This window comes from Simochromis diagramma, unplaced genomic scaffold (assembly GCF_900408965.1).
Source record: "Simochromis diagramma unplaced genomic scaffold, fSimDia1.1 OVJJ01000026.1, whole genome shotgun sequence".
NCBI lineage: Eukaryota > Metazoa > Chordata > Actinopteri > Cichliformes > Cichlidae > Simochromis > Simochromis diagramma.
In genome coordinates this window covers 426,003-453,973 of record NW_024386985.1, presented here as the reverse complement: position 1 = coordinate 453,973, position 27,971 = coordinate 426,003, and the positions used below count along the sequence as shown (strand labels likewise).

Here is a 27,971-nt window from a genome sequence, read left to right as displayed (position 1 = left end):
TGGTTGTGTAAAGCGCTTTGGGGTACTTAGGGACTAGTAAAGCGCTATACAAATACAGGCCATTTTATTTATTTATTTTTACACCCTGTTTCACAATATGAAAATACATAAAGTCACACGTACAAACTCAATATCTGACTTAAAAACATGAAGACTTATATTTGAGCTTTAAATGAGCAGTTCTTACCTTTAAATCTAAGGCTGAAACGCTGCTTTTGAAATAACATTACAACTAAAAATAAGTCAATGCCTTCATGCATGCTCTTCTTCAGTAGGGCTAGCTAATCACTGAAGTACAACAAACTCAACTCACAGACACCTGCAGTCATTCCAGTGCTGTGCCAAAAATAAACAAGCAAACAAAACAAAAGAACCCTGTCCTATACACGCCATCTTCTTTTTTGTCTCCTATCTCTTGCATCATCTGCATAAAATCACATAAAATGCACTTCTGTGCACCTTCTTCCATTCTTACACGTCACCCTATGTTTCTCCTTTTGCTTTTCTTGAAGTACATATTCAAATATTCAAAGTCATTTCCATTCCTTTGGAAAATTACACAAAACTATGTCCTTCTGGCATTTTCTCAAAATTATCATTACCCAACACCTCCTCACTTCACCTGTATGTTCAATAACGTCTGCTCCAATAACCATTCTCTCCCTCTGGGAGGATTGGATTCCAATTTATCCAGCTTACTCCAGAATTTTGGTTTCTCTTCTTACTGAAATCCTAGCTTTGGGGCCTATGCATTAAGGTTTCAGCATAACTGAAAAACAGAAATGCTGTAGGTGACGTCTGACGCCAAGAGACTTGGGCAGAAAAAAAAACTGAAATTAAACAAACAAACGTAGTGTGGCAGAGTGTAGTGTACGCTGTTTAAGTGCCAGGAGGATCGCCATGATTTATACAAGAGGAAAACCAAACAACCTCTGGCAAAGCGGATGGCACACACAGAAGAGCTAACTTGTCATGGCCAGGACTCTGCAGTCTATTTAACACCTACAGCCAGAAAGGACTGAAGGGTCCAGATGAACAGAACTAACCTTTTGGGATTTACTTACCTGGATGATTGAGCATGCATCAAAACAATTTTTGAGGCTTAAATTATACCAAACAATTAATGGGCAACTAACAACATTTGAAAAATAATTTCTAATACCCTGGAGGACAGCAAGGATAATTTGGAAGGTCTCCAATAATACATTTACTGGTGCTTCTACGCTATAGTCATGAAGAAGGCCCAGAGGTCATCTTCCCCAGCCAAGAACGAGACGTTTTCCAAGAGAAGGCACCTAGCAGGAACAACATGGCAAACCAGTAAAGACATCCTGGAATCAATTCCTAAGTAATTTTCCAGCAATAACGCAAGGTTGACCCTGGTTGAAATTCTACACAGGGAATTGGAATCCATGAGGGAATCTTTGGAATACAGCACACAAGTGGAAACACTCACTGCTGAAAACGCCTTGCTATGAGACTCGGTCAAGTCTCTAACCGAGAATGTCACCGAGCTGAGTAAAAAAACCAAAAAAAAAAATAAAAGAGACCATCATCGATCTCCAGGCCAGTAGCATGAGAGACAACCTGGTGTTTTCAGGCATTTCAGGCCTTCATTAAGACCCATCTAAGCTTCCAGAGGACATTGTGAAGAACATCTCTGAAAGAATCCATGGGTGCAAAGAGTGCATGCTATTGTGGCAAAATTTGAACATTTTAAGAGAAGGAACTAAAAGTAATGGACTTGAGCATAACTGGCCAGTTTCTTAGAAAGATCCACTACATATATTTCTCCTTCTCTTCCCTACAACATCTATCTTGCCTCAGTCATGTCAATTCATTAAGCCAGTCGTGTCATAGCAGATAAAACACCACCAGTCTTTGCTAAAGTTATTGATTACAGGGTTCTAGTTTTCTCTTTCATCCCTCCAGCTTGCCCCCTTTGCATGTTTTCCGGTTAAGTCACACACAACTTTCTTGGAAGATTAAGTGCTGTTTGTTACTTTTTTCACTCCTTCTTACCCCTACCCTCACCACACTTTCTTGCACCACATCCACATGTTTTTTTTTCTCCTCTTTACTTGAATAGGAATTTAATTTCCTATTCAATTCCTAGTCATCACACACAGCATTCAGCATACACACACAACTATGGGCAAAGTAGGGATAAAGCCAATGACCAGCACATTTCTGCATCAGAGAATAAATGAGTGAGAGCAACAGCAACAACAAAAAAAACAATAACAAATAAAACAATACTTCTCTGCAGTCTTTACAGATGGCTTGTTGTTTTGTGTGTCTGCAGTCTTTCAGGCTGTCTGATCACAGAGGAAGGCTGTACTTCTCTGACCTCAGCTCTGAGCTGCAACCCTTCCCATCTGAGAGAGCTGGACTTGAGCTACAATCATCCAGGGAACTCAGGAATAAACCTACTTATGGCTGGACTGAAGGATCCATGCTGGAGACTGGACACCCTCAGGTATGGCGAGAATGTCTGATAGAGAAGGAAGAGCTGGAAACATATTCTGTGCTCTGCACGCACTTCCTGTTTGTTTCAGGAAGATGTGACATAAACAATCACATACATGAACATTGTTCATTTGCTTGTAACAGCAACTGTGGTAGCACATTATAACTTGACCTGCAGGTGTAAAGTAGCATAGATAGCATTAGCTGCTTACCTGCTGAAAGAGCATTTCAAATTAGCATTTGCTACTAACCAGAGCAGTTTGATCCACGTATGGATTGAAGTGTATTTGTGAAAATGTTGGACTGTTCCTTTATCAGTGTCTAAAAGTATGTGTATGAGAGTGATGTAATGTCCATGTGTGCATGCTGAAAGAGACTGTGCTGGTCTAACCCCCTTCCTCCTTTCAGGGTGGAGCCTGCTGGAGTCCAATGGTTGAGACCAGGTCTGAAGAAGTGTAAGTGTGTTTTTAATGTGATTTATGAAAACAAAGCAGCACACATTCAACCATCTTCAAACTGTCACATCACACATTTCTGATGTCAAGAGTCATCACCAAAGTGTCAATCAATAAACAGATGATGGATCAGTAACTGCAGCTGGATTGTGTTTGTTCTCTCCATCAGATTCCTGTCAACTCACAATCGACACAAACACAGTACACACAAACCTCAAACTGTCTGACAACAACAGGAAAGTAACAGGTGTGAAAGAGGTTCAGTCATATCCTGATCATCCAGACAGATTTGAAGTTTGGTCTCAGCTGTTGTGTAGAAATAGTCTGACTGGTCGCTGTTACTGGGAGGTCGAGTGCAAAGGACACGTTTATATATCAGTGAGTTACAGAAGAATCAGAAGGAAAGGAGACAGTTATGACTGCTTGTTTGGAAACAATGATCATTCCTGGAGTCTCATCTGCTCTGATGATGGGCCTTATTCCACCACTCACAATAAGATATCAGCCCCCATCTCCTCCTCCTCCCCCTCTGTCTCTAACAGAGTAGCAGTGTATGTGGACTGTCCTGCTGGCACTCTGTCCTTCTACAGAGTCTCCTCTGAAACTCTGATCCACCTCCACACCTTCAACACCACATTCACTGAAACTCTTTATCCTGGGTTTAGACTTTACTCTTACCCTCCTGGTGCCTTAGTGTGTCTGTGCTCAGTTGAGTGTAAAGAGTCTCATTTTGTTAGAGAAAAACTCTGACTGTTGAACAGATAGTTCAGTCTGTACATGTCTGTCTCTTTCACCCAGAAACACGTTTTCAGATTCATGGATTCAATCCATTCATGTTTTAAACTGTTCTAAGTAATTCCTTGTAAATGTTTTCCTCTTCAGTCCTTTAAAGATGGAAACAACGATGATTCCAAGATCCACATGTTGTTTTTCTGTCTTTTTTCCACTTAAAGCGTCACAGTGAATATCAGTATGCTGTGTTTCTCTGAAGCTCTGATAACAACCAGCTCTTTTGTATTTTCAACAAGTCTGAGCTTATTAAAATAAATCCAAATGATTTTGCTTTCTTAATTTTGTTTTCTCTCCACATGGTCTTACAGTTTCACACATTTGTTTGAAGCTACACATTTAAAAATGCTCCAGCCATGTAAATTGAAAAAAATTGCTTAATAGTTTTTTAAGGGATAACCATAAAATAATTGTGTTTGAGGTATCATAATGCATGTGATTCATCTAATAAATAGCAAGACTGTATATACCATTTGAAACTAGTCTTGTCTTTTTCACAGACACCTTTGAACATGAATATTGTGCAGTATGTTGGTAAAAGCATCGTTATAATATTCTTAGAAACATTTAAATATGTCTTTATAACATTCAATATGTCGTCTACCACTTCAGTTTGTATAAAACATTAGAACTGTCACAAAACTTAATGTTAAAGAACCTGGTGGAATTCTTGTAGTGTATTTTAGTTATAGTTTTGTGTCCATGATTCGTTTTACACTATTTGAATTCAAAGTTTTTACTGAAAGATAATGTCAAATCAGGTGAATTTTGAATGACAAGAGTTTAGTTCATTAGTTTTGAAGTTAACCCTTTCAAATTTGATTTACCAGGAACAAATATTGGGGGTTAAGCAGTTAAATGCTAACAAGAATGTTGGAGTGAGTTTGTTAAAAGTTGTTATTGTTGTGCTTAAAATTGTGAACCTTTTTTTAAACTGCATGATTAAAGACATTCTTCTGTTTTTATTCTCCTCCCCTGGTGGGGGAGGCTATAGCTATAGTGTTCAACTACAGGCACATTCCATGACTCATTTGACTTATTTGGTAAGGAATGTTCACTTCCTGCCCTTTAGGGGCTCACCTTTGCTTGTATATAGTGAACCATTAAACCCACATAGCAAAGTTGGTATGGCCCGGATCTGGCCCACAAAATGTGCTTACACATGGCCCACATACCGCAAAGAATGACGGCCCTTTGGTGGCCCAGATCTGGTTTGCCAAAGTGGCCCACACATGGGCCAGCACAGGGCCAGTTGCAGACACACTGGTGGTCCTGTGCTGGCCCATGTGTGGATTACCTCTGGCAAACCTGATGGGGCCGTCATTCTTTGCGGTATGTGGGCCATGTGTAAGTTGTGTGCAGCCACGGGCTAGTTGTAGACATACTGCTAGCCCTGTGCTGGCCAAGAACAGTTTCAGCTCTGGTCCCAGATGTCAGCCTAGTGTGTACCTTAATCAAGCCATGTAATAACAACATGTGCCAGAACATAATAGTGCAAAAGTAATATGATGAAACTCTGTTCAGACAGTGAATGGACTGATTCTTATACAGCGCTTTTCTACTCTCCCGTATTATTCTATACAACATGCCACATACATCCAATCACACACTTTCTCTAAACTGAGTGCTTCCTAACTACATTCATACACATTCACACTCTTGACATGCATCCCTGGAGGAGCCAGGGATCTAACTAATCTTCCAATCAGTAGGTGACCTGCTCAACCTCCTGAGCTACAGCCACCCGGTGGTAAACATGAGTAAACCCTCACTAGGTTTTAGATAAAGTGTACACTCACAAACCTGCCGAACCTGCATTTTAAACGTTGGCTACCATAGCAGTATAGTATTGCAACATGGCATTTGGGTCTTCTAACTAAAATAGGAAAATAGGAACATAAACAGTGGCATCATTGCCAGACCTGGCCCACATCTGGTTGACATACACCCTGCCATGACACCAGTCAGTCAGAAGTGCCAGCTTGATGCCGGATCTGAGCCAGACCAGTTTTCTATGAGCCTGGGCCACATAAACCAAACTATGCTATGTGGGAAGAGGTTAAGCCTTATATGGGCAAGGGGAGATGACCATATGATAACTAGGGATGTGGTTAAACGGTTGTAAGCATATATTGTGTAGCAGGAAGTCACGTATACAGAGACACATACACACATGCACAAACACACACACATTCACTCACATGCTTGCACGTGCATGCACACACACAATGCCTTAGTTTTTACAACACGCCGCAGGGGTTTTACAGTGGGGGGTTGTGTAACTGGGTTCACTGAATAAAAGCTGTGAGGGGAGGCTGGAGTTTGGAGTTGGCTACAGGTGTGCTTGTGTTAGCTTTGTGAGTGCAACCTCACCTTGGAAGTGAAAACGTACGAGTGCCCCTTCTGTCCTGTTTCCAGTCTCTTGTGGTCGGATTCCAACAGGGTCAAATATTTAGATCCAACAATGGATAGTACCTTGGATAGCTGATCAATAGTGTCACACATCAGTTTGATATCATTGCCGCTACTGGTGGCTGCCAGCATTCATTAAATAAGGTATAACCCACAGAGTTATGTAAATGGCCGAGACAGAATATGTGGCTGTAGAAATTGCTAAGGAAGTTTGCTGTAGAATAAACTTCTATAGTCCCTGTAAAAAGTTCCAACTTCAATCTTTAGAAAGTCTAGAAAGTGAAGGAAATTAGAAAATAAGAGGGTGTGGAGGGTTTAATTCTCATAGCACACTCTGGGGAGGAGAAAGTGTGTTTAAGCAAATAGTATTTCCACTCTCTGATTACATTTGTGAGGCTGTTTAAGCTGCTCAATAATTTAGGGTCATTTCTAAAGTCAAATCTAGAAGGAAAACACTGCTGTGTATGTTGTGATAAGCACACAGGTTTTCAGATGTTTTTTCTTTTTGGCTTCGATTTCTGCCAGCCTTGAAAAAAAAACACCCTCAGGGTTTGGATGAGTTTGGTTGACTTGAAGCTTTCTGTGAGTTTGTGTCATCAGGTTTGTTCTACACACTGTCAAACAAAGGTAGAAGCTGCCATGACTTTAGCTTTGATTGGGCTTTACAATCACAGGTGCAATTGTGAGGCTGGCTGCAGTAATCACTCCCAGTCTGCAGTAGCAGTAAGAGAGTGTGCTGTGCGGATTGATGTGTGGCGAGCCATTTGCACTGACCCGTCACCATTATGTTTCCATACAGGAAGTAAATATGCAACAATCAATCAGAGACTCCTTGCCTTCTTAGAAAAATACAACACGATGCAGAGTCAAGGAGTTTGTTTTGGCCGACCTGTTGCAGCATGGTGATGCAGAAACCAGTTACACAATAATAATGATGACATTGCTTTCTTTGATATGTATGTCTGCTTGGAATAAATAGAAGCGCTAGCAGCAAAAACATTCATTCAGTAATTCCAAGGCCAAACCCAGATGACTCTAGCTGGTGAATATGGGAATCCTGGCCCCTCCCCTCGCTGGAAGCAAAGGTAAGCCCCCTGTCCAAATGGCCACTTCAGAGAAACGTTTCCAAATGTGCACTTCAGAAGCTCGACACAGCGTGGAAATGTCAGTGTGGAGTGTCCCATCCCTTTTGCGTATTTCCTTACTCCTCAAAGTTAAATTTGGCTTTTTACTGCTCTCACGTGGTCACAGTGAGGAACTGCATGATATTAAACCAGTGACAGGTGCCTTCCTTAATAAAGAGCATTTTCAACCAATATATATATTCCAACAAAGAGCAATAAGAATCATTAGTAACACTGGCTTCAATCAAGCATCTGACTCCCTCTTCATCAAATAAAAAAACACATCAATTTAATGAGCTGATCAAGCTTCAAACAGTCTACAGGCCACTCAATCCTTATGCAGCCATTGCAAGAGCTTGGTCCGCATAGCTGGCAATAAGTCGGACCCATTGCTGGTGGATGATGGGCCACCCTTTGTCACCGATTATGTTCATAATTTTTGTATGGACAGGATTTCTAGGCATAGCCAAATGGTGGAAGGCTTTCACTTGGGTGGTCTCAGAATCTCATCTCTGCTTTTCACAGATGATGTGGTTCTGTTGGCCTCCAGCTCGGTCTGGAATGGTTCGCAGCCGAGTGTGAAGCCGTGGGAATGAGAATCAGCACCTCCATGGTCATGGTCCTCAGCCGGAAAAGGGTGGAGTGCCCACTCTGGGTCAGGGACAAGTTCCTGCCCCAAGGGGAAGAGTTTAAGTATCTCAGGGTCTTGTTTATGGAGAAGGGAGTGGGAGATTGATCAGTCAGCAGTGAAGGTTGGGGAACGAGCCACGTTCCCCACCCTCTGATGATGATGTGTCACACCAAGAGGCAGCTTGTCATTGGAGTGGCCCTGCTGTTCTTCACCGGGCTAATGATTGCCCTGTTTCTGATTTTATCTGTTTTGATTTTATATACTGTTTTGTTTGTTTGTTAATTAGTTTGTTTGTTTGCTTGTTTTAATCAATTTTAAATCATGCTTTTTATTTGTTTTTGTTTCTAATGTCTCTGTAAAGCACTTTGAATCACATTGTTGTTGAATTGTGCTATACAAATAAACTTGCCTTGCCTTGCCTGTTGTGTAGCCTTTTGGGAGATCCGCAACTGGAGATGATGTCACAGCCCAGACGAGCCTGAGCAGCAGGAGACAGCGGACTGCAGACCAAAGTGGTGGTAACAACAGTAAAGAGATAATTGACAGTAGAATTTGCAGAATTTTATTTGTATGATGTAATAGAGTGTTATGACCGTGCTACTGCGTGGCAAAGCCACAATGTGTATATGTGTAATACTGGGCAAATATCACAGTATTGGATCCATAAGGGCAGCACGGTGGCACGGTGGTTAGCACTGTTGCCGCACGGTCTTTCTGTGTGGAGTTTGCATGTTCTCCCCGTGTTTGCGTGGGTTCCCTCCGGGTACTCCGGCTTCCTCCCACCGTCCAAAGACATGCAGCTTGTGGGGATAGGTTAATTGGATAATCCAAATTGCCACTAGGTGTGAATGTGTGAGTGAATGTGAGTGCGAATGGTTGTCTGTCCCTGTGTGTTGCCCCTGCAACAGACTGGCGACCTGTCCAGGGTGTACCCCCGCCTCTCGCCCTATGACAGCTGGGATAGGCTCCAGCGCCCCCCGCGACCCTGAAAAAGATAAGCGGAAGCGAATGGATGGATGGATCCATAAGTCTGTGTCCGGCCTGGAGCGGGGTTCTTTGGAGCACAGGGCTGGGTGGTTGGACAGCAACCCCCAGGGTAGGTAGCCTCAATGCACAAGGGCAAGCGTATTTCTAACTGACCAGGGCTCAGGAAAGAGACACAGCTACAGGGAAAGAAAACCCAAATTTGAACAATAAAAATGCAACAAAATCTTGTTTTGACATAAGCTGCAGGAGCAGCAAATGGACATATTTCACCTTGGGTGTAGATGTTGGAGGTGCGGACACTGGGATTGTTAAGTGTGAAGTTTGGGATGCCCATGTCAAATGCGAAGGTAACTAAAAATGCAACCTCAGCCCATGCACTGGTGGAGCTGTGAGGACAATAGCCAGTTACTTATTTAAACATGAAGACGTGGTGTAAATAGAAATAGGTTATAGAGATAAAAATTTATGGCTGGATTGGATAGCTGATACAGCCAAGTCTAAGACATGATAGAGTGTGTGGCCTTCTCTACAATGTGCCCCACACTGTTCACTGTGCTTATCCCTTTATTGTTCTGGGAGGACAGGCCGGGATTTGATTGCATGCTACAGCACCACATTAAGGAAGGGGTCGATCAAGATTGCACTATATTGAATACACTCTTCCAAGTAGTTAAGAAGAGCATTACTCCCCCTGTATTTTCTCTGAGGGCTGGAAATTACACCTGCCTAACCAGGGTAAGTGTCACCCCCATAGGTACTCCAGGTGATTCATGGTGTGATAAAGTGATAGATGTAACTGAATGGATAAATATGAGCAGCGTTAATGTTGATCGGGAACTTAATATTACTATTGTAAGATTGGCACTCCCTATAGTGTTAGCAGGATCTCATACCACTGCAGAGACCCGTGTGGGTAGGATCCGTAGAACCACGTTGGAGGATTTTTATTTAACTAAAAACTCCCCAACTTACATAGATGCTATAGGGGTTCATAATGAGTATAAACTGGCCAACCAGGTCGTGGGAGGGTTTGAGTCCATCTTCTTATGGATTACCCCAAACAAGAATGTAGACAAGATAAATTATGTTCATTATAATGTTCAGCAACTGGCCAATTTGATACACGATGCAGTCACGGGCCTATAACCCTAACCCCTTGAAGGACTGGTTTAAAGCCATGGTAGTGTCTTTGCTAATGCCCATAGCCACATTTGCTGCTATACTTAGATGCTGTGGCTGTTGTTTCATCCTGTGCCGCCGCATCCTACTGAATAGATTAATCACAACCGCATTGACAAGAGAAGATGAACCTCCTAAAATTTCACTTGTAACACAGCCCTCGTTACAGGCAGAAAATATGGATAGTGATGATGAGAGTGAGGATGAAATTTATAGTACGAAATTGTTTTGTTTTATTTCTTTTCCTTCTTCTTCTGACATTGTAGAATGATGCACACTGTATAAAAGAGTTCAGGGTGGTGTCCCTCATCAGAAATCATTTTGGTGTTTGACCTGAATGTTTTCTCCACTGCAGTGTATTTAATAAATTCCATTTCAGAGACATGCTCACCAGGTGTTTGCAGTTTATTTAAAGAAGAAGAAGCAGCGTAACTAAGAAGACCGACAGCGACAGAGAGAAGAGCCAGGATGAAGATGAGGGAGAGGAGACATGTCTTGATGGCGTCCCTTCTTGGCTCGGTACATTTCTTCTAGAGAAAAGGTTGCATTTGCCGTGTACAATACCATACGGTGTACCATATACTTTACTTGTATAACTACAGTTTCACTCTGCAATCATTATTATAACTAGTTTTTCAAATTAATTAGAAATTAGGTGACAGACTAATAACTTTGCATGCTAATGGTCAGAAAGACACATTATATCCACTTAATGTGGAATGCATGTCCTCTGTTCCTACAGAGTTTGGACTCTTGTGGAGACCTTCAAATCCTTCTGTCTGTGAAATGTGCTATGTGAATAAACTTTTACGTACTTACTAACGTTGCCATCAACGTTGCTCTTTAAAGATGGTTTCCATGGTTTCTGTGTTCAAACTTGTCCACAGTAATAAAACTCTTTCATGAAGTGTTGAATTAGACCTGTGGAGAGCTTTGATCAGCTGCCTCACAGCAGGTCAACACTCAGTGCTAAAAGTCTCGAGTCCCCCTCAGTTCTTACCATTTTGGTAGGAAAGTGTGAAATGAGTGCAGTCATACATGTAAATACAGAGTATAAGACACAAAGCTTTATTCTGCAGCACAGTCTGAACTCTCTGAAGCAGCTTCCTATCAGCTCTTTAAGGATTTTCAAAAAACAAGTTCTCCAGGCAAAGACATTCCAACATTATGGAATAAAGATGAGTTCCACACATACTGACAGCTCTGCACTGACATGTTCAACACAAATAACATGATCCAGGTATGAAGCTGACTTTTGATCTCAAACCCATAAACAAACATCACTGATGTGTCAGTTATGGGGCTGATGACATCACTGCCCTGTCACTGTGCAGGGACTGTGATCATAAATGTGTGTTCATCATATTAATATCACCTCAGATGTGTTCTTGTGGAACAGCTTAATCCTTTTATTTTAGCTGGTGGCTCAAACAGAGCTGGGAGCTCATAAAAATATAAAATCAGAATTCAGAGCTTTTAATAACTCATAAATGCAAGGCTTCAAGGCTAAAGCAGCTGGATTGATGCTCACAGAAATCAAAAGCTTGAAATAAACATTATATGTTTTTTAAAGGTCACAAGAGGTCAAAGGTCCGACCTCCTGTGGGTCTAAGTGCGGCCTCATGTTGAAGGGGTCTGACCTGAGCCAGTGTTTGAGATGAACACATCTGCACTGCTATCAGTGTGCCTAACGACAGCCGTTAGCATTTTTCAGTGTTTCAGTCATTTAAAAACACTTCCTGTTCCTGTGGTGGTTACAGTGACATCATGCAGTTTGTGGTTCGACCTCCAGAGGGCGACAGATCAGCACAGACAGAGAGCTCCATTCAAACTTCGCTGCTATCAGCAATAATTCTTGAAATATAATCATCAATGTTTGAGCAGTTATGATATCAGGGACAATCTAGACATGTGTGATAAGACTGAACATGTCAAATGACACACCTTAAAAATCATGTGATCCACTTTCAGTCTGCACTTTCATTCATGACTTTAACATGTTGAAATGAGCTTTGAAGAAACATCAGTTTAATGCTAAGATATTCTAATGCTGCCAGAAGAAGAAGAATAAAGTGATGACAGATGTTTATGTTTCAAACAGGAAAATCAGCAGAAATAAATCCCAACCTGCAAGACATTTGGGAGTTTCCAAGGGCACCTGAATAGAGCACACAGTGTTTCGATGCTCCTGATTGTGAACGTGCCCTTCAGTGAAGGTGCCTCTCTGCGTGTTTCCTTCCTGCTTAAAGTTTTTTTTATTCAAAATATTTGTGAGTATTTGTGAATATAGTTTACAAAGAAAAAAGAAAGACGGAGAACACAAACTGTTTACAATGAATACAAAACAGAACTTCTCATGTTGGAAAATTGTTTTCCTCTCTTATTATTTACCAAACATGCAGCGAGGAAAAAAAAAAACAGAAAAACAAAACAAAAAGAGACAAAAAAAAAAAAATGAAAACAACCCCCCCCAACAAAATAACAAAAGCCACAACCCGGAGGGATTATGATATTAACTAGCCCTTTCCATAAGAACCACACAGAAGTTAGCTACAACATCACTGAGCTTCACGTTCCCGTTAACACAGACAGACATCAGACCACTATGGAGAAGCAAATCCATTAGTCACCTGGAACATCCTTAAGTTGAAGTTTAGAGAAGTTTTCCAGAAAGAGACCCCAAATTTTATCAAATGTATCCTTTTGGTTCTGGATGGAGCAGTGGATCTTTTCCAGACTGAGGCATGACATGAGATCAGCAAGCCACTGAACATGGGAGGGCGGGGCAGCAGCCTTCCACCTTATCAAAATTGCACGCCTAGCTAGGAGGGCTTCCTGCTTAAAGTTTACTTTCACTTCCTGAACTTCGTGTTTCTGACATCTCCGTGTGAAGCTTCATGTGAAGGTAATGGAAGCAATCCTTAATGTTTTCCTGGCTAACAACAGCAGACTGTTAAACTTCTTCTTCCTTTTTGTTATTGTGTGCATTGGATTAAACATTTCTTTCTACTGTGCCTCTATCTATAGCCTGTATACAAAAGATTGCTGCAGGCACCAGGTTCATAGTTTAGTTTGTATGTAAGTATTAAGTTGAGTGCTTTGTCTTCAGTTTCTGCTGTTGTTTAGACATTGTTATTGTTTCTGGGTTTTAAGGAAAAAATACTTCACAGAGAGTCAGTTTAAATATTTTGAATGATGATCTGAAGAAAAATAACAGTGAAGACGTTTCAGTTCTCAGCACAGGGTGGAGTTTGTAGTTTAGCATGCATTTTAGATTGAGTTAGCAGCTCTGTAGACTGACAGTTTTATTTCTGGACTCATGTAAAAAGTTTTGCTGATGGTTTCTGTTGTCTAAAAGCTGATACTGCTCACAGATAAATAAAATGTGTAGAGATACAGGGGCACATTCACCCCTCCTCCTGGGGGAGCCCCTGGATCTGGGAAAGTACAAGAATACAAAGAGAAGAAAATAAGTCTTTTCTGGAGCTCAGAAGGAATCTACTTCAGTTTTTTTTTCAACTCAAGCAAAAGTTCCAGTAAAGTCAATATTTGAAAGATCAGAAATGAAAATATCTAAACTGCCATGTGTCAAATGGACAGAATTAAGACCTCTGAACAAAGCAGGAAGAAGAGAATGGCCTGAAGTTTCTCAGGTCTATAATTCTCCTCATCCTGGTCTGTGTGACATAAACGCTAAACCGCTAACAGAAACATAGCTGTGATGATGAGACATGCTAGAGTTTGATGAAACCACTTCCTCTTCTAACACACTCAGCCGTGCAGAGACAGCTTTGCTCTCAGTTTGTGGGTCTGCAGGTTTAGATCTGATTCAGACTTCCTGTCCAACATGTTTAGACCTGAATAAAAGAAGTTACTTTCTACAACACACAATAAAGAAAAAGCTCCTATGAAACTGATTATTGAAAAATGTTCCTTCAATTTACACTTGGATGCTTAGTCAATAAAATTGTGGCATTATTATTATACTTTTATAATAATAAAAGTATAATAATAGTTTTATATCCCATACGCGCCACCATGGGTTTACAATGTGCAGCCTGGAAAATCCCTTCCCTTTGACTTTTAGGCACCATCTACTAGGTAGGTTCCAGGTTTAGCAGCACAATGCTATATTTGTATATGTTCACATATAGACACGTAACCTCCACCCACTCTGCATCTGCCAATGCCCCTGGCCAAATAAGGGTTTGGTGGACAACACTCTGCTTACAGCCTGAGTTCACACAGCCTTTCGCATACCCCCTTAGCACCTTAGCAGTATGTTGTACATCCCTCTCAAAGCAAGGGTCAGCAACATGGAACACTTGTCCCATGTCCATTAGCTGGCAGTGATGAAGGATGTGTCTTGGTCACCAGTCCCTCGACAGTCCTGCCCCTGCACTCCCGTTGAGTTGGGAGCAGCATCTGTAGCCACCCAGACCTGCGGAGAAAGAAGAGGGAAACAACAGTGGCCTGTGGCAGCTGGCCGAACTACAGCTTTGACATGGAGCCATCTCCTCATGGTAAGGACTGGCCGACTCTCCACTGTCAGCGGTGGCTTTCACCATGATTGCCTGACATTGGCAAAGCAGTAACATGCTGCTGCAGCGAGGCTAAGGGATGCTACCTGGGCATCTCCTGTCAGCAGCAGCAGCCACAGCACTCACTCCTTTTCAGGCCAATGGCATGCCTCTGTTGCTACATGAAAAACCTCAAGGAAGTCCTGGTCATCATCTGCCTTGTCCATTTGGTGGAGTATCACTGCTGGGCCATGGTGAGGGGCAGCGGCCAGGGCTTCTTGAGCTTTCATCTGGACCTTTGCTTTGTCATGCAACCAGTGAAGTTGATGCTCTGCCACCTGCTTTTGATGCATATTGTCCAATCCTTCAAGTATTTCCACTGACGTTGTCAGTCATAGGTCCTTCCAGTACCCGATGCACATGGTGTTGCAAGATGCAGAATGTTTATTTGCATGGTTTCCTTGCACTTTTTGTCTGCACAGCTTTCCACCTGCCTTATGCTGCTAAGCACACTACACACACTGCTCTCCTCTGGCCCAGGCAGCTGAAATAGGAAAGGCATAGTCGGTGGATAACTGCTGTGTCAGCCAGCCTTTCCTGAACCCACTTCTACACTTCTCCCCTGTATGGGCTCAAATTGTGGTCATAAATATTTTGCACTTGTAAATCAAATGTGTAGTTGTGAAGTGAGTTTTCTAACCTTTTAAACCAAAATGTCTGAAATTTTTATGTTTGTGCTTCTATAGATGAGAATTTGTGTGTGTAAAAAAAAGATTTGTGTTCATAAAAAATATTTACACAAGTTATAAAATTTTTTTTAATGTCTTGTTACAGATACAAAGCAAAAAACTATGTGTAAAACTCTGCGCTCAAGTTCCCTGGCTGTGTGTGAGTTTCAACTTACGAGTACCAATTTTGACCCAATTTTTCTTCCTTTCAGCTGATTGGTCAATGTCATGTCAATCATAAATTTAACAATCCAATCAGAGAACAGATGGGTTTGGCTGTCGGAGGGGTGCTTTACTGAGCTGCAGGTCCTGGAAGGGTGCCAGCGTTTTCCTTCATCACCATGAAGAAAAACATTCTGTGCGTGTCTGGAAAAATCCCAAATATGTTGCGGCCAGCGCAACATATTTGGGATACTTCGCTTTTAGTTAGCGGTTAGTGCAGTGCATGCCGGGTCCGTTGTGAAAGGCTCTTTATTCTGCACAGTGTGACTCACAGCAATTGTCACACAGGGAGAAGAGGGGCGGGGTGGTGGGGGATTCTCTGGCTGGCTGGAGCGGCATCTAATAACCAGCTCGCAAAATAAAACAAAATAAAAACAAAGCAACAAACAAAAATTATTCTAACATATCTGACCCGTTTTTATTCAATACACATGTAATATTTTTTATTAAGAGAGTTGAAGTTTGTGTTTCGGTCATTCAGTCATGTAGTGACTGTAAGTACTTAGCTGCATGAAAGTTATTACACATGATGAAACAGATCATTTAAATCTCTGGAAGTTTAAAAGACAGCTTATAATGGTCATTAAGACTAAAGGTAGGTGTGTGTTCTTTAGACCTAAAAACAAGTTTAATATAATAGTCAGCTCTGGAGTTTACCTGCCTACACGGTGTTCACCTGTTTAACATCTGGCTGTTCACCAACATTGTCTCAAACATTGAAACAAAGAACACATTTATTTCTGAGGTAGCTGTCATGGAGTCATCAGTTTATTTCTCAATTACTAAAATAACTCATTTATCGAGGATACTTTTTAAAATTAAACTTACACAACACTGATGATGCTTGTGTATTCTCTGTAACACCTGGCACTGATTATTTAAAAATTATTTTAATTTTCACAATAACCACTGAATGTCTCAGACTATCACCATTTAATGTGAGTGTGTTTACTGAATCATGATTGCGTTTGATGTCCAGTTATATTTTTCAGATCGGTGTCAGAAACAAATTATTCAGGTACACACGTGCTAATATGATCAACCAGTTTTATTGATCATATTAGCAATTCAGTTTTATTTATGTAGTGTCAAATCACAAAAACAGGTCCCTGATGTATGTATGTATGTATGTATAAAAAAAAAAAAAACACCCAGCACGCCCCTGCGGGCGGTTTATCCTTCAAGCTCGGGTCCTCTACCAGAGGCCTGGGAGCTTGAGGGTCCTGCGCAGTATCTTAGCTGTTCCCAGGACTGCGCTCTTCTGGACAGAGATCTCTGATGTTATTCCCGGGATCTGCTGGAGCCACTCGCCTAGCTTGGGAGTCACCGCACCTAGTGCTCCGATTACCACGGGGACCACCATTACCTTCACCCTCCACATCCTCTCGAGCTCTTCTCTGAGCCCTTGGTATTTCTCCAGCTTCTCGTGTTCCTTCTTCCTGATATTGCTGTCATTCGGAACCGCTACATCGATCACTACGGCCGTCTTCTTCTGTTTGTCTACCACCACTATGTCCGGTTGGTTAGCCACCACCATTTTGTCCGTCTGTATCTGGAAGTCCCACAGGATCTTAGCTCGGTCATTCTCCACCACCCTTGGGGGCATCTCCCATTTTGACCTCGGGACTTCCAGGTTATACTCGGCACAGATGTTCCTGTACACTATGCCGGCCACTTGGTTATGGCGTTCCATGTATGCCTTGCCTGCTAGCATCTTGCACCCTGCTGTTATGTGCTGGATTGTCTCTGGGGCATCTTTACACAGCCTGCACCTGGGGTCTTGCCTGGTGTGATAGACCCCAGCCTCTATGGATCTTGTACTCAGAGCTTGTTCTTGTGCTGCCATGATTAGTGCCTCTGTGCTGTCTTTCAGTCCAGCTTTGTCCAGCCACTGGTAGGATTTCTGGATATCAGCCACCTCCTCTATCTGCCGGTGGTACATACCGTGCAGGGGCCTGTCCTTCCATGATGGTTCCTCGTCTCCCTCCTCTTTCTTGGGTTTCTGCTGCCTGAGGTATTCACTGAGCACTCGGTCAGTTGGGGCCATCTTCCCAATGTATTGTTGGATGTTCGTTGTCTCATCCTGGACTGTGGTGCTGACACTCACCAGTCCCCGGCCCCCTTCCTTCCGCTTAGCGTACAGCCTCAGGGTGCTGGACTTGGGGTGAAACCCTCCATGCATGGTAAGGAGCTTTCTTGTCTTTATGTCAGTGGCTTCTATCTCCTCCTTTGGCCAGCCTATTACCCCAGCAGGGTACCTGATCATGGGCAGGGCGTACGTGTTGATGGCCCGGATCTTGTTCTTACCATTCAGCTGACTCCTCAGGACTTGCCTGACCCTCTGCAGGTACTTGGTGGTTGCAGCCTTTCTAGCGGCCTCTTCATGGTTCCCATTTGCCTGCGGGATCCCTAGGTACTTGTAACTGTCCTCTATGTCTGCAATGTTGCCTTCTGGTAGTTCAATCCCCTCAGTTCTGACTACCTTCCCTCTCTTTGTTACCATCCGACTACACTTCTCCAGTCCAAACGACATTCCAATGTCATATATATATATATATATATATATATATATATATAAAATAAAGACCCTACAATAATACAAGCGAAACAAAGAAAATTATGAGGGGCCGTACAAGCCAAAATTTATTCTTTCACTCTCACATACATACATTCTTCTCTCACACACATATATTTTCACTCTCACATACATATATTTTCACTCTCACATACATATATTCTTCTTTCACACACATATATTTTCACTCTCACACACATATATTTTCATTCTCACATACATATATTTTCACTCTCACATACATATATTCTTCTTTCACATACATATATTTTCACTCTCACGTAGTTTTATTTTAATTTTTATATTTAGATATTTTTATTCTCATGTTTACACATATTTAACACACACATTGCAATATTATGCTCTCTTACACATGTATTTTAATCTACATATTTACACATTTGCACTCTAACATACATGCATTTTCATTTATACATTCCTACATTTTGCTCTCATTTACATGCATTCAAAATGCATTTAATCTTACAAATAATATATGTATGTAAGAAGAGAATGTATACATATCTGAAGAAAATATATGTATGCAAGAGAATAATGTATGTGAATGAAAGAGTATAGTGGAAACGGAAGGAGTTTAATGGAAACGGAAGGCTGGGTGTCTGTACCGCTGTGATTGGCTGAGAAGCACGCGCGGGTCACTTTCAAGTGTCTGACAGCATGGAGGGGGGAGAAGATACTCGAGTTCTTCAGCAAGCTGTCGGGTTGTTAAGAAATATTTTATCATGTCCTGAAACGGTCACATCGTTGTCCTCGTCACTTGATCGAGATGGGACGGGCTCAACTGCACCCAGTGTTACCCACAGCACGGTGGAAAGTGAGATGAGGGAACTTTTTAGACCAGCTAACACCCGGGTATCTTCAACGAGTCAAGTAGCTACACGGAGTTCGACTGGAGTGGGGCAGTCTTTGCGATATCAGACCCAGAAACACTTTGGCAACTGGAACTGCAGATCAAGGAAAAGGTAAGAACAAAACAGTTTGCCACTTAACTATACAACTGCGAAATACAAAATACGAAACGTGCTTTGCTGATTTAGCAACGCACTTTGTTACCCTTATAAATTTTTAGCCCTAGCTAATTTATTCAGCAGCATCCACATTAAAAACAGTAAAGACCGTGGCATTTATTTCAATATTAGTGGCTGTTTGTACTTGTGACCCGAGTGTAAGTTGATGCTTACTTTAAGATTACTTTATATTAAATCTTCTTTATTAATGTGGGAGGTGGTAGCTACATTAGCCTGCTAAATAAAAGGTTGGGTTAATTTTCTTGTTGTTTTTGTTTAGTTTTGTATTTATTTATTTTTTGGGGTAGAATTTTAATCTTGCTAGAAGACATCAATCCAACTCTGTGTTGTGAGTGGATCAATATCTGTACCACTGTAGAGGTAGATAAACATGGATGCCAAGTCATGCCTTCAGTCCAGTTTCTACAGTGTATGAAATAAGAACAAAAGAAATATGATCGGTGTCTTTTTTGTTCTTTAGTCAAAGTAAAAAGTAATAGCAAATGTTTCTTTGTATGCCTCTTTGTAGGCGTATTTCATTTTAAAGAGCAGTAAAAAAAATCCTTATGCAGTTTATTTTTTGAGCTTTTGTGATTGAAGGGGCCGCACTGTAGTTGAACTGGAGTATTTAGATTTTCTTTCATTGTACTATATATATATATATATATATATATATATATTAGAGCTGGGCGATAGAACGATAACGATATCTATCGCGATATAACTTTTACTCGATAGAGAAATTAAACTATCGCGATAGACCTCGCCGCTCTTGTCCTCAAAAAAAAAAAAAAAAAAAAAAAAAAAAGGTCAGCCAATCCAAATTAAGTAGCGCAGAGCCGAACCAATCACAGCCGCAGCGTCACGTCGTGTGACTTGTTACGTACAGCACAAGTGCCAAGCCTCACATGTGTATTTGTTTGGGAAGCAGCCAGCGACCGTACCACCCGGGTAATGGAGGAAATGAGTGTGCCGACTAGAAAAATCAACCGAGCGTGACCGAAGGTTACCGAAGAGAAAACAGATGATGGTTCCAATGCCGGAGAAATTGTCAAACGGACGAGCCATAGAAGTTCCGTAGTGTGAAGGTATTTCAGCTATTTCAAGTCTGACAAAAAACAGAGTAGCGTGCACTGTAAATTGTGCCGAAAGCAAGTCTGGAAATACAATAAACTGGTGCATGCGTCACACTGTGCGCCACGTTATTGTTTCGGTGAAATGAATTTCTACAATACTGTTAATTCTACTCTCTGCAGTGTTTAAATGCTTACATATACACACAGTTACTGTCCCTCCACACATACGACTCGGTTCTGCTTCTATGCCCCAGCTTTGTTTACTTTTTCCCACCGAGGCTTCTAGACTTCTGATTGGCCAACATTTCTGCACGGTTAGGAATCTAGCTCCACCTGCTGCTTTGGCATGTTCATAGCAGCGTTTTCCTTCATTTCTGCCTTTATGTGTGGACGGGATTATTTTTTAAAACGAAAACGGAAAATCTCCATTTTCAAAAATACCCGTGTACGTGTGGACGTAGCCTCAGTCTCTGACTGGAAGCGCTAATTCGTCATTCGGCTTTTGTCAGACTAAAGTAACTGTTAAAACTGTTTGAAAAGCTCAGCTATACAACAAGGAGAGATTGAGAATTTCCTTTTAGTTCTCAGTTTATTTGATATTGACAAAAGTTAGTCAGTTTTGTCTGTTCTTCTGTAAAACAAACTAAGATTTATTTTTAGAATTAATATTTTGTTTCTAAGTGGAATTGACAATTTAGTAGTCTGTTTCGTTTGTTCTATTTTGAAACTTAAACGCTTTAGCGGCTGCCTTTTGTGTAGTTTGCAATATTTGCCTTTATTTATCTGAAAAAGTCTCATGTTCCTTAAGTACATCTACCCTGTTGAACTTCATCCATCCATTCGCGTCCGCTTAATGGATGAACTTATTATGGGAAATAAATATTTAAATAAAAACAAGCTGCTCATTATTTCTCATTTTACTTGTGAGCAACAGCACATTTAAATCTTACAAATATAGTTATTTGGCTTATATCGTGATAGATATCGTTATCGCCTGAAATGAAAAAAACATATCGTGATATGAAAAAATCCTATATCGCCCAGCTCTAATATATATATATATATATATATATATATATATATAAAAAATTTTATTTTATTTTATTTTAATTCAAGCGTCAGTGAATTAAAATGGTCAAACCCCAAAACATTTTCCATTTTTTTTCAAAGGCAATTTATAAGCATGCTATTACTTTATGCATTTTTTCTTTCAAATTATGTTTCTGTTATTTGTGTTTGCGATTATACTCAACTCTTACATGCACGAGCAACTTTAAACATATTCAAGTGGGCTAAATGGCTAGCTGCCATTTAGATTATACTTCTTGGATCCATTCATTTTTGATGTGATTTGTGATTTTAAAGGTAATTCTGATTATCATTTAGATTTCAGGATGGACTACGGACACTTGAGGTGCTGGACAAAATCCAAGCTCACCCAGAGAGTTTTCGCACCCTTCTATGCTGGTCACCTTCAGTGCTTACAGCTGACCTTCTTGACAGCCTCTTTACCATCCGCCTTTCTCCAGCTGGGAGCAATAAAAGGCATGCTGAAGCAGTTGTCATTAGTTTCTGGAGAGACTACCTAACAGATGCAGAAGGTAAATTTAGCGTTTTAAGCATTGCGTGTTCAATTTATAATGCAGTGCATCTTTTCATTGAATCAGTTAAAAGTAGAAATGCTTGCTGTGTTTTTTGTCTTTAATGCCATTTTTGACAGTATTGCTTTTCCTTTAGATCAAGACGGAACACAGAAGCTGGGGACAATTCTTGCCTTCGCCACTGGAGCCAACACTGTTCCACCAATTGGCTTCTCTCCACAACCGTCCATTGAATTTCTTCACCAAGAGCCTGATGCACAAACCATGTCTAAACTACCCATTGCAAACATGTGCATCAATTGTTTAAAGTTACCACTTCATACCTCTTACAAAGACTTTCAGGAAAATATGGACTTTGCATTAGGTAATACACATGGTCTTGGAATAACTTAATTCCTGGTCAGGTTAGTATGCTAATCTGAGCTTTGCACTCAGTTAAATTAATGAGTGTCAATCATTAAGTAATTCTAAGGGGGGGGTGTTTTGAATATCATTGCATTTTCTTTCCCAGAAATCAAACAAAAAAATGTTCAAAATGTTCCACCTAAAACACCAATTAACACACTTGAGACCAAGCTGAATTTACTTTATGTTGCCATATTTCATATTTCACCCACCTATTTTGTGATTGGAGGCTCTGTTTTTGCATTGACCTTTTAACAAATGTTGATTTGCTTCAAGTCTATTTGCTTGTCAGGGTACCATTCTACAAGTATACAATAGTTATGTATACTAACATAATTCAATAATAATTTTTTCATTGCATTAATTTATGTGCATTGTGATTATTTTTGTTTTCTAGCTTTGTACTTGTTTGTTGCTTTTATTCTCTGGTGTTCTTCAATATTGTTTATCTGACACTTCTATTTGATCCGTGATCCATGTTTGATGTATTTACTGACTGTATTAATGTTAATGTTATCAGTTTGAGTCATCTTGTTCCAAGACAATACATCTGGTGATTGTGATGACCAAAAACCTCAATAAAATGTGGTTGCACAAATTTATTTTTTCTTTTAACAAGGTGTTTTAAAACAAAACATGGTTGTAAAATCTCAACACACTCACATAATACAACTCATAAATTCTTTAAAATTGTATACAAACCGTCAACATGCATGTAAAGGTTGATAGTAGCATTCTTGAAATTTAAAGCTGTGACTAAACTTCTAATAATACTGAACTAACAACAGTCTTGGCACTGTATTCTTTTTAAGCTGCACAACCACAATTACAGTAAATGAAATTTCTCCAGAGGCCTTATTGATATTTTAGGATTGTCTCTCAAGAAAACGAACAAGGTTGCAAAATAAATCTATACCGTTATTGCCATAATCTTCAAATGGATCAAAGGTCTGTTGAAGTGTAACCATCATGGTGTCACTGATGGAAATGTTAATTGATGGAACAACGACATTATTGTTTGTCTCCAGCTCTGGCAGTGGTCTGCATCCATCAGTACCAAAGTCATTTTCACAAATACCATTCATATTTGGGTTATGTATTCCTGCATTGTTGATAATGCCCCTTTGCCACAGCTGAAGAGGGGTTTGCCCTCCTTGTGTTGAAAGTCCATGGTTATTCCACTGGTTCTGAAATTCTGTGGCAGCTCTTTGAATACGTGGCAAATATATATAATGAAGACAAAATAAATGGACCTCATTAAGTGAATCTAATACACTATGCTCCTCCATAAAATTGAAAAGATTAACAAAATGATATGAGACCACTCGATTTAATTCTGCCCATAATCGCTCAATTCTTTGATTATGCACAGACCTGCCAGTGATAACACTATGCCTGTTCAGTCCTTGCCTGTAAAGCATGAAACGGGCAACACCAGTGTTTTCTAGTCCATGATCACATCTCACTCTGGATGGCATTCCAAAGTTCTGAACACCAACCATGAACAGTGACAAAACACTTGATGCCCTGTTGTTATCTAAACACGCAAGGTAGATGATGGTTCTACTGAAACCATCCACACAGCCATGGAACACCATCCTCCATCTCACAAGTTTGTGGTTTCCATCTATATGCCTATAGAAAAATGAAATAAGTATAAGTTATGTATGGGGAAAGTATGACATGGTCAAGGATATGCATACGTTTGAGTAAATAAAACAATGAGTTATTTTGCTTTAGATAATCCATTTCACTATAGACTTAGAATCAGGACTGTTTTTCTGTTAGAATTTTCTCACCATAACTGATTGGGGAAAGGAACACTGTACAGTCGTTGACGTATTGCATTGCGTCTTCTGAGGGAACGTCCAAAGGGGTCAATTTCTTGTAGACTTTGTCTTACACGCCACCTTTGGATTCGTAACCCACGTGATCTCAAGCTGCCATGCACATATCGTTCACCTGCATTTGTGGTATACTGAAGAATTTCCCTAACAACCCTGTTCAGGTTTTCATCGGATAATGTTGCATAAGTCAGTGGCTCAATGCCAAGGTCCTCTCTGTGCCTGTACAGAGTACGGGAGCTAACCCCTAAGCATGTTCCAATGCTTTGCCAGTTCATTCCAAGAGATACTAAATGAGATATTTGCTCTCTTGAAATGCTGTATCACGGTCGACCTTGAGAGCAAGTCATGAGAGGTGGAGGTAGCAAGACAAGTCTGTTCTCAGATGTAGTTCCTTGTCTGGTTTCATAAGCAGTCAGTAAAAAAATTAGCCATCCATTTAAGGACTGTAATGTATTCACTGCTTCTCTATTTCTTGCATCGTCAACAAATCTTGAGATGGACAAAATTCCAGATAAGGTTTGAATATGATCACCAAGTTCTCTATGGAGCCTCTGACGAACAAAAGAATCTGTAGCTTCTCTTTGAATTTGTTCCAAACATTCTAATACATTATTTAAAAAAGTTCTAATGTCATTTTCATTACTACTTACTCGACAAATTAACTGCAATACTAGCAAAGAAAGCAGGATGACTTTGAACAGCTTCATTGCTTGGTTCTTCTGGTTTAGGTCTGGGTATGTCAAGTAAGTTCTCCAAGTGTATTACATTTCCTGGTTTAAGAATAACTTCCTGCTTAAAGGATTAACTTCCTGTGTTAGGAAATGCAGATGTGAATGTCAGAGTGTATGTATGCAAGGGTAAAGGATAAACACTGGGATTGTATGTATATATGAGTATAGGAGTACAAATATATATGTGTTGAAAGGTAAAGGGTATGTATATATATGTATGACTAGAAAGGGCTGCACCTGCAAGGAGAATAAATATATGTCAGCATAAAAATATGTAGCATTAAGAAAAATAGAATACATGTGTGTGAAAGGAAGATTAATGGATTTATGTGAGAGTGAATATACATGGATATGAAATAAGAATAAAGGTGTGCGAGATGACAATATATATATGTGAGAGTGAAAATATATGTATGTATGTGAGAGTGACAATACATGTGTATGAAAGAAGAATATATGTATGTGAGAGTGACAATACATGTGCCTGTAAGAAGAATATATGTATGTGAGAGTGAAAGTATATGTGTGTGAAAGAAGAATATATGTATGTGAGAGTGACAATACATGTGCATGAAAGAAGAATATATGTATGTGAGAGTGAAAATACATGTGCCTGAAAGAAGAATATATGTATGTGAGAGTGAAAGTATGAATTTTGGCTTGTATGGCCCCTCATAGAAAATCCAACAATCATTTCACTGAATCAATTTATTTTCATCAGAACATTTATTTGTAGTGTTGCCTGCAGACATGCATTTACTATGATCTGGGAATTTGGAGGGTGAAATCATCTCTCTGTGACATTCTTGTAGTAAACTGATGAAATCTGTTTGTGACAGAGCTAACTGTCTGGCTGTGGACTCTCAGTTATGACAGGAAACAGTGTACAGTGAACATTTATACTGTGAAATTTACTTTTTTATCCTAATAACATGTTACTGTCATAAATATATTTGTTTGATATATTCATTTATTTATTTTATAATTGATAACATAATGTTGATTAACTCTGATCGAAGAGGCCCCGACGGACTCGAGGGTCAACACTGCATGTTGCTGTTAGTATCCACTTATTGATATGTGACAGCAGATATTTCATATTATCTTGACTCAGATGGAGTGGATGTTAGTCCAACACATCAGACATGACCTCAGCAGCTCTCAGTTGATGTGCACATGAATGATTTGTGTTTCCTCTGCAGGTGAAGGTAGAAAGTGTATGTGAGCTGATGTGGATGTGAATTCAGCAGCATGGATCAGTGTGAAGACAGGGAGGAGGGAGTCCCTCCCTCTAAAACCACTCTGTGTGGGGAACATGAGAACCAGACCAAAGCTCAGAGGTGAGATGACCATCTCTAACTGTCCATGACTCTTCTCCATGTCACAGCTCAGCACTCACATCACTGCTCCATCATTATTCACAGGAACCAACCTGGACCTGGACCCAGCTGTGTGTCCTTAAAGAGTGACCAGTCTAAAGCTGACATGATTGCTTTTAAAGTCCAGCCTCTGTCTGCTGCAGAGAGGTGAGCTGTTAGTAACATGAACTCTTTGATTTAACTGCTTGATGTTGTTGGATATAAACTGCAGTGCAAACACATCATTCCCTCAATCCCATTTAAACTGTCTCTTAAAAACAAGCCATTGGCTTTTAAACAACTGAAAATCCACTAATGTAGGGGAGAGCAGTGTGTCATGGCTTTTGAGATGAATCATCATCAATTTGCAAATTCTTATCACATTTTAATGACCACTACATCACTGCTATTTTTGCTTTCCACAAAAGTTAACAGAACAAAATTTACATTTACAGTTTTCATGTATTCTGAAACTGGGTTTTTTTGGACTGGAATGTAAATGTAGGCCTACTTGTCTCTAAAGGCCTTTTACTTAACTTTGGTTGTTTAAATGTACTCTGGGCAATATGTAACACGACAGAAACAAAACATCAATCCTGTCACACTAGTATAAACCTAATACCAATTCCAGGGTTGGTATCAATATTATTTATATTTGGATTGATCCACCAACTTCTATCATGCTCATGTTTTCTTCCATCAGTCATGTTGTGCTTTATGTTGTGGGAAGTTAGAGGAGGTAACACTAACTTTGCTGCACAAATTTCACTTTCACTCATAAAACTCATAGCATCAAAAATAACTCAAACACTGGTTATTATTTTTAACTTCTAAAAACTAAAAAAACACTATTCTCCACTTTTCTGAAAACCCATCACATAAAAATCAAAATGTAATCTGCTGAAATGTAGAAAACAAAGTTTCTTCTCTGACTTTGTGCCTATTGGAGATCAGTTCATCTTCTGCTCACTGAACTGCTGTCAGAAACAGTAATTTTTAGTTTTTCCAAGTAAATGTAAGCTTCAAGCATCCATCTGTCCACACAGGCTGTGCTGTTTGACTTGCTGAGTTGAGTTACCTGGTGGGTGCAGCAGAGACCGGCATCACTCTGACTCTCACTCGGTTCATGTGGTGTCCCTGGTTTGGCCCTTGTTGTGATGATGAAGTCCACTGCAGATAAACAGGTCAAAGTTTGCCAAACTTTTAAGGTGGGCAGGAAACTGAGAAAGTTCTAGAGTAAGATGGCCGACGTTTCAAACAGCTGTCAAAGCCACCATGTGGTAGTCATGGCGACCTCTGTAAAGCTGCTTTGTGTATGTGAACTTTAGACAAAAGTCATGTTCACTTGTTGACCCTTGTAACTCTGAGTGAGGCTAGCCAATACCTAATGTACCTCATGCTCACTGTTGTTGGTGTGAGTCTGTAACTGTGCAGCTCGGCAGCCTGTAGGTTATGGGCTACTTGAAGGGTTCAGTTGTGCTGATTGCGTTTTGGTTTTTTGCCAGTTTTGAATTCTAGTTGGTGTTGTTTGCTGTAGTTGTTTTGAGCCCTACTGACCTATTGATACCATCTCTTGTTAGCGCAGTGTATTGTCTTGGTTTTTGACTGGTATGTTTTTATGCCACTTGATTAAGGAGTCTTTGTTTTAAGTTGTTGTCCAGGTGATTGATTTGGACAGGTTTGTGAAAGATGCTGATACCAGTCAAATTTTTTAATGGTGTGACTCAAAAAAATCCTAGCTCACACCAATGTGACCAACTTTTTGAGTACAAATTTTTTTAAAAAAAAATCTGCAACTCTGAACGTCTCCGTGTGGTCAACAACTGACACACAT

At 40.3% G+C, this 27,971-nt stretch overlaps 3 protein-coding genes and 1 pseudogene across 3 annotated transcripts in view; 3 read left to right on the top strand and 1 right to left on the bottom strand.

Annotated features, from left to right (window-relative positions):
• The window catches only part of LOC120738622, a 20,882-nt pseudogene extending 17,754 nt beyond the window's left edge, over positions 1-3,128 (top strand).
• Positions 3,129-18,553: 15,425 nt separating this feature from the next.
• Positions 18,554-24,464, top strand: LOC120738628 (G2/M phase-specific E3 ubiquitin-protein ligase-like). The gene is made up of 3 exons (XM_040039984.1): positions 18,554-19,074; positions 21,582-21,796; positions 21,933-24,464. Exons 1-3 carry the CDS (start codon positions 18,770-18,772, stop codon positions 22,187-22,189), a joined length of 777 nt encoding a protein of 258 aa, XP_039895918.1. The 5' UTR covers positions 18,554-18,769; the 3' UTR covers positions 22,190-24,464.
• On the bottom strand, positions 23,062-24,347 carry LOC120738625. The gene is made up of 2 exons (XM_040039978.1): positions 24,001-24,347; positions 23,062-23,836 (listed from the first exon to the last, which is right to left on the bottom strand). Exons 1-2 carry the CDS (start codon positions 24,321-24,323, stop codon positions 23,068-23,070), a joined length of 1,092 nt encoding a protein of 363 aa, XP_039895912.1. The 5' UTR covers positions 24,324-24,347; the 3' UTR covers positions 23,062-23,067.
• A 1,566-nt stretch (positions 24,465-26,030) lies between the features above and the next one.
• The window catches only part of LOC120738979, a 31,666-nt gene continuing 29,725 nt past the window's right edge, over positions 26,031-27,971 (top strand). The window contains exons 1-2 of the mRNA XM_040040600.1: positions 26,031-26,119; positions 26,204-26,305. Coding sequence (XP_039896534.1) covers positions 26,031-26,119; positions 26,204-26,305 — 191 coding nt within the window. The remainder of the gene's footprint in view (positions 26,120-26,203; positions 26,306-27,971) is intronic.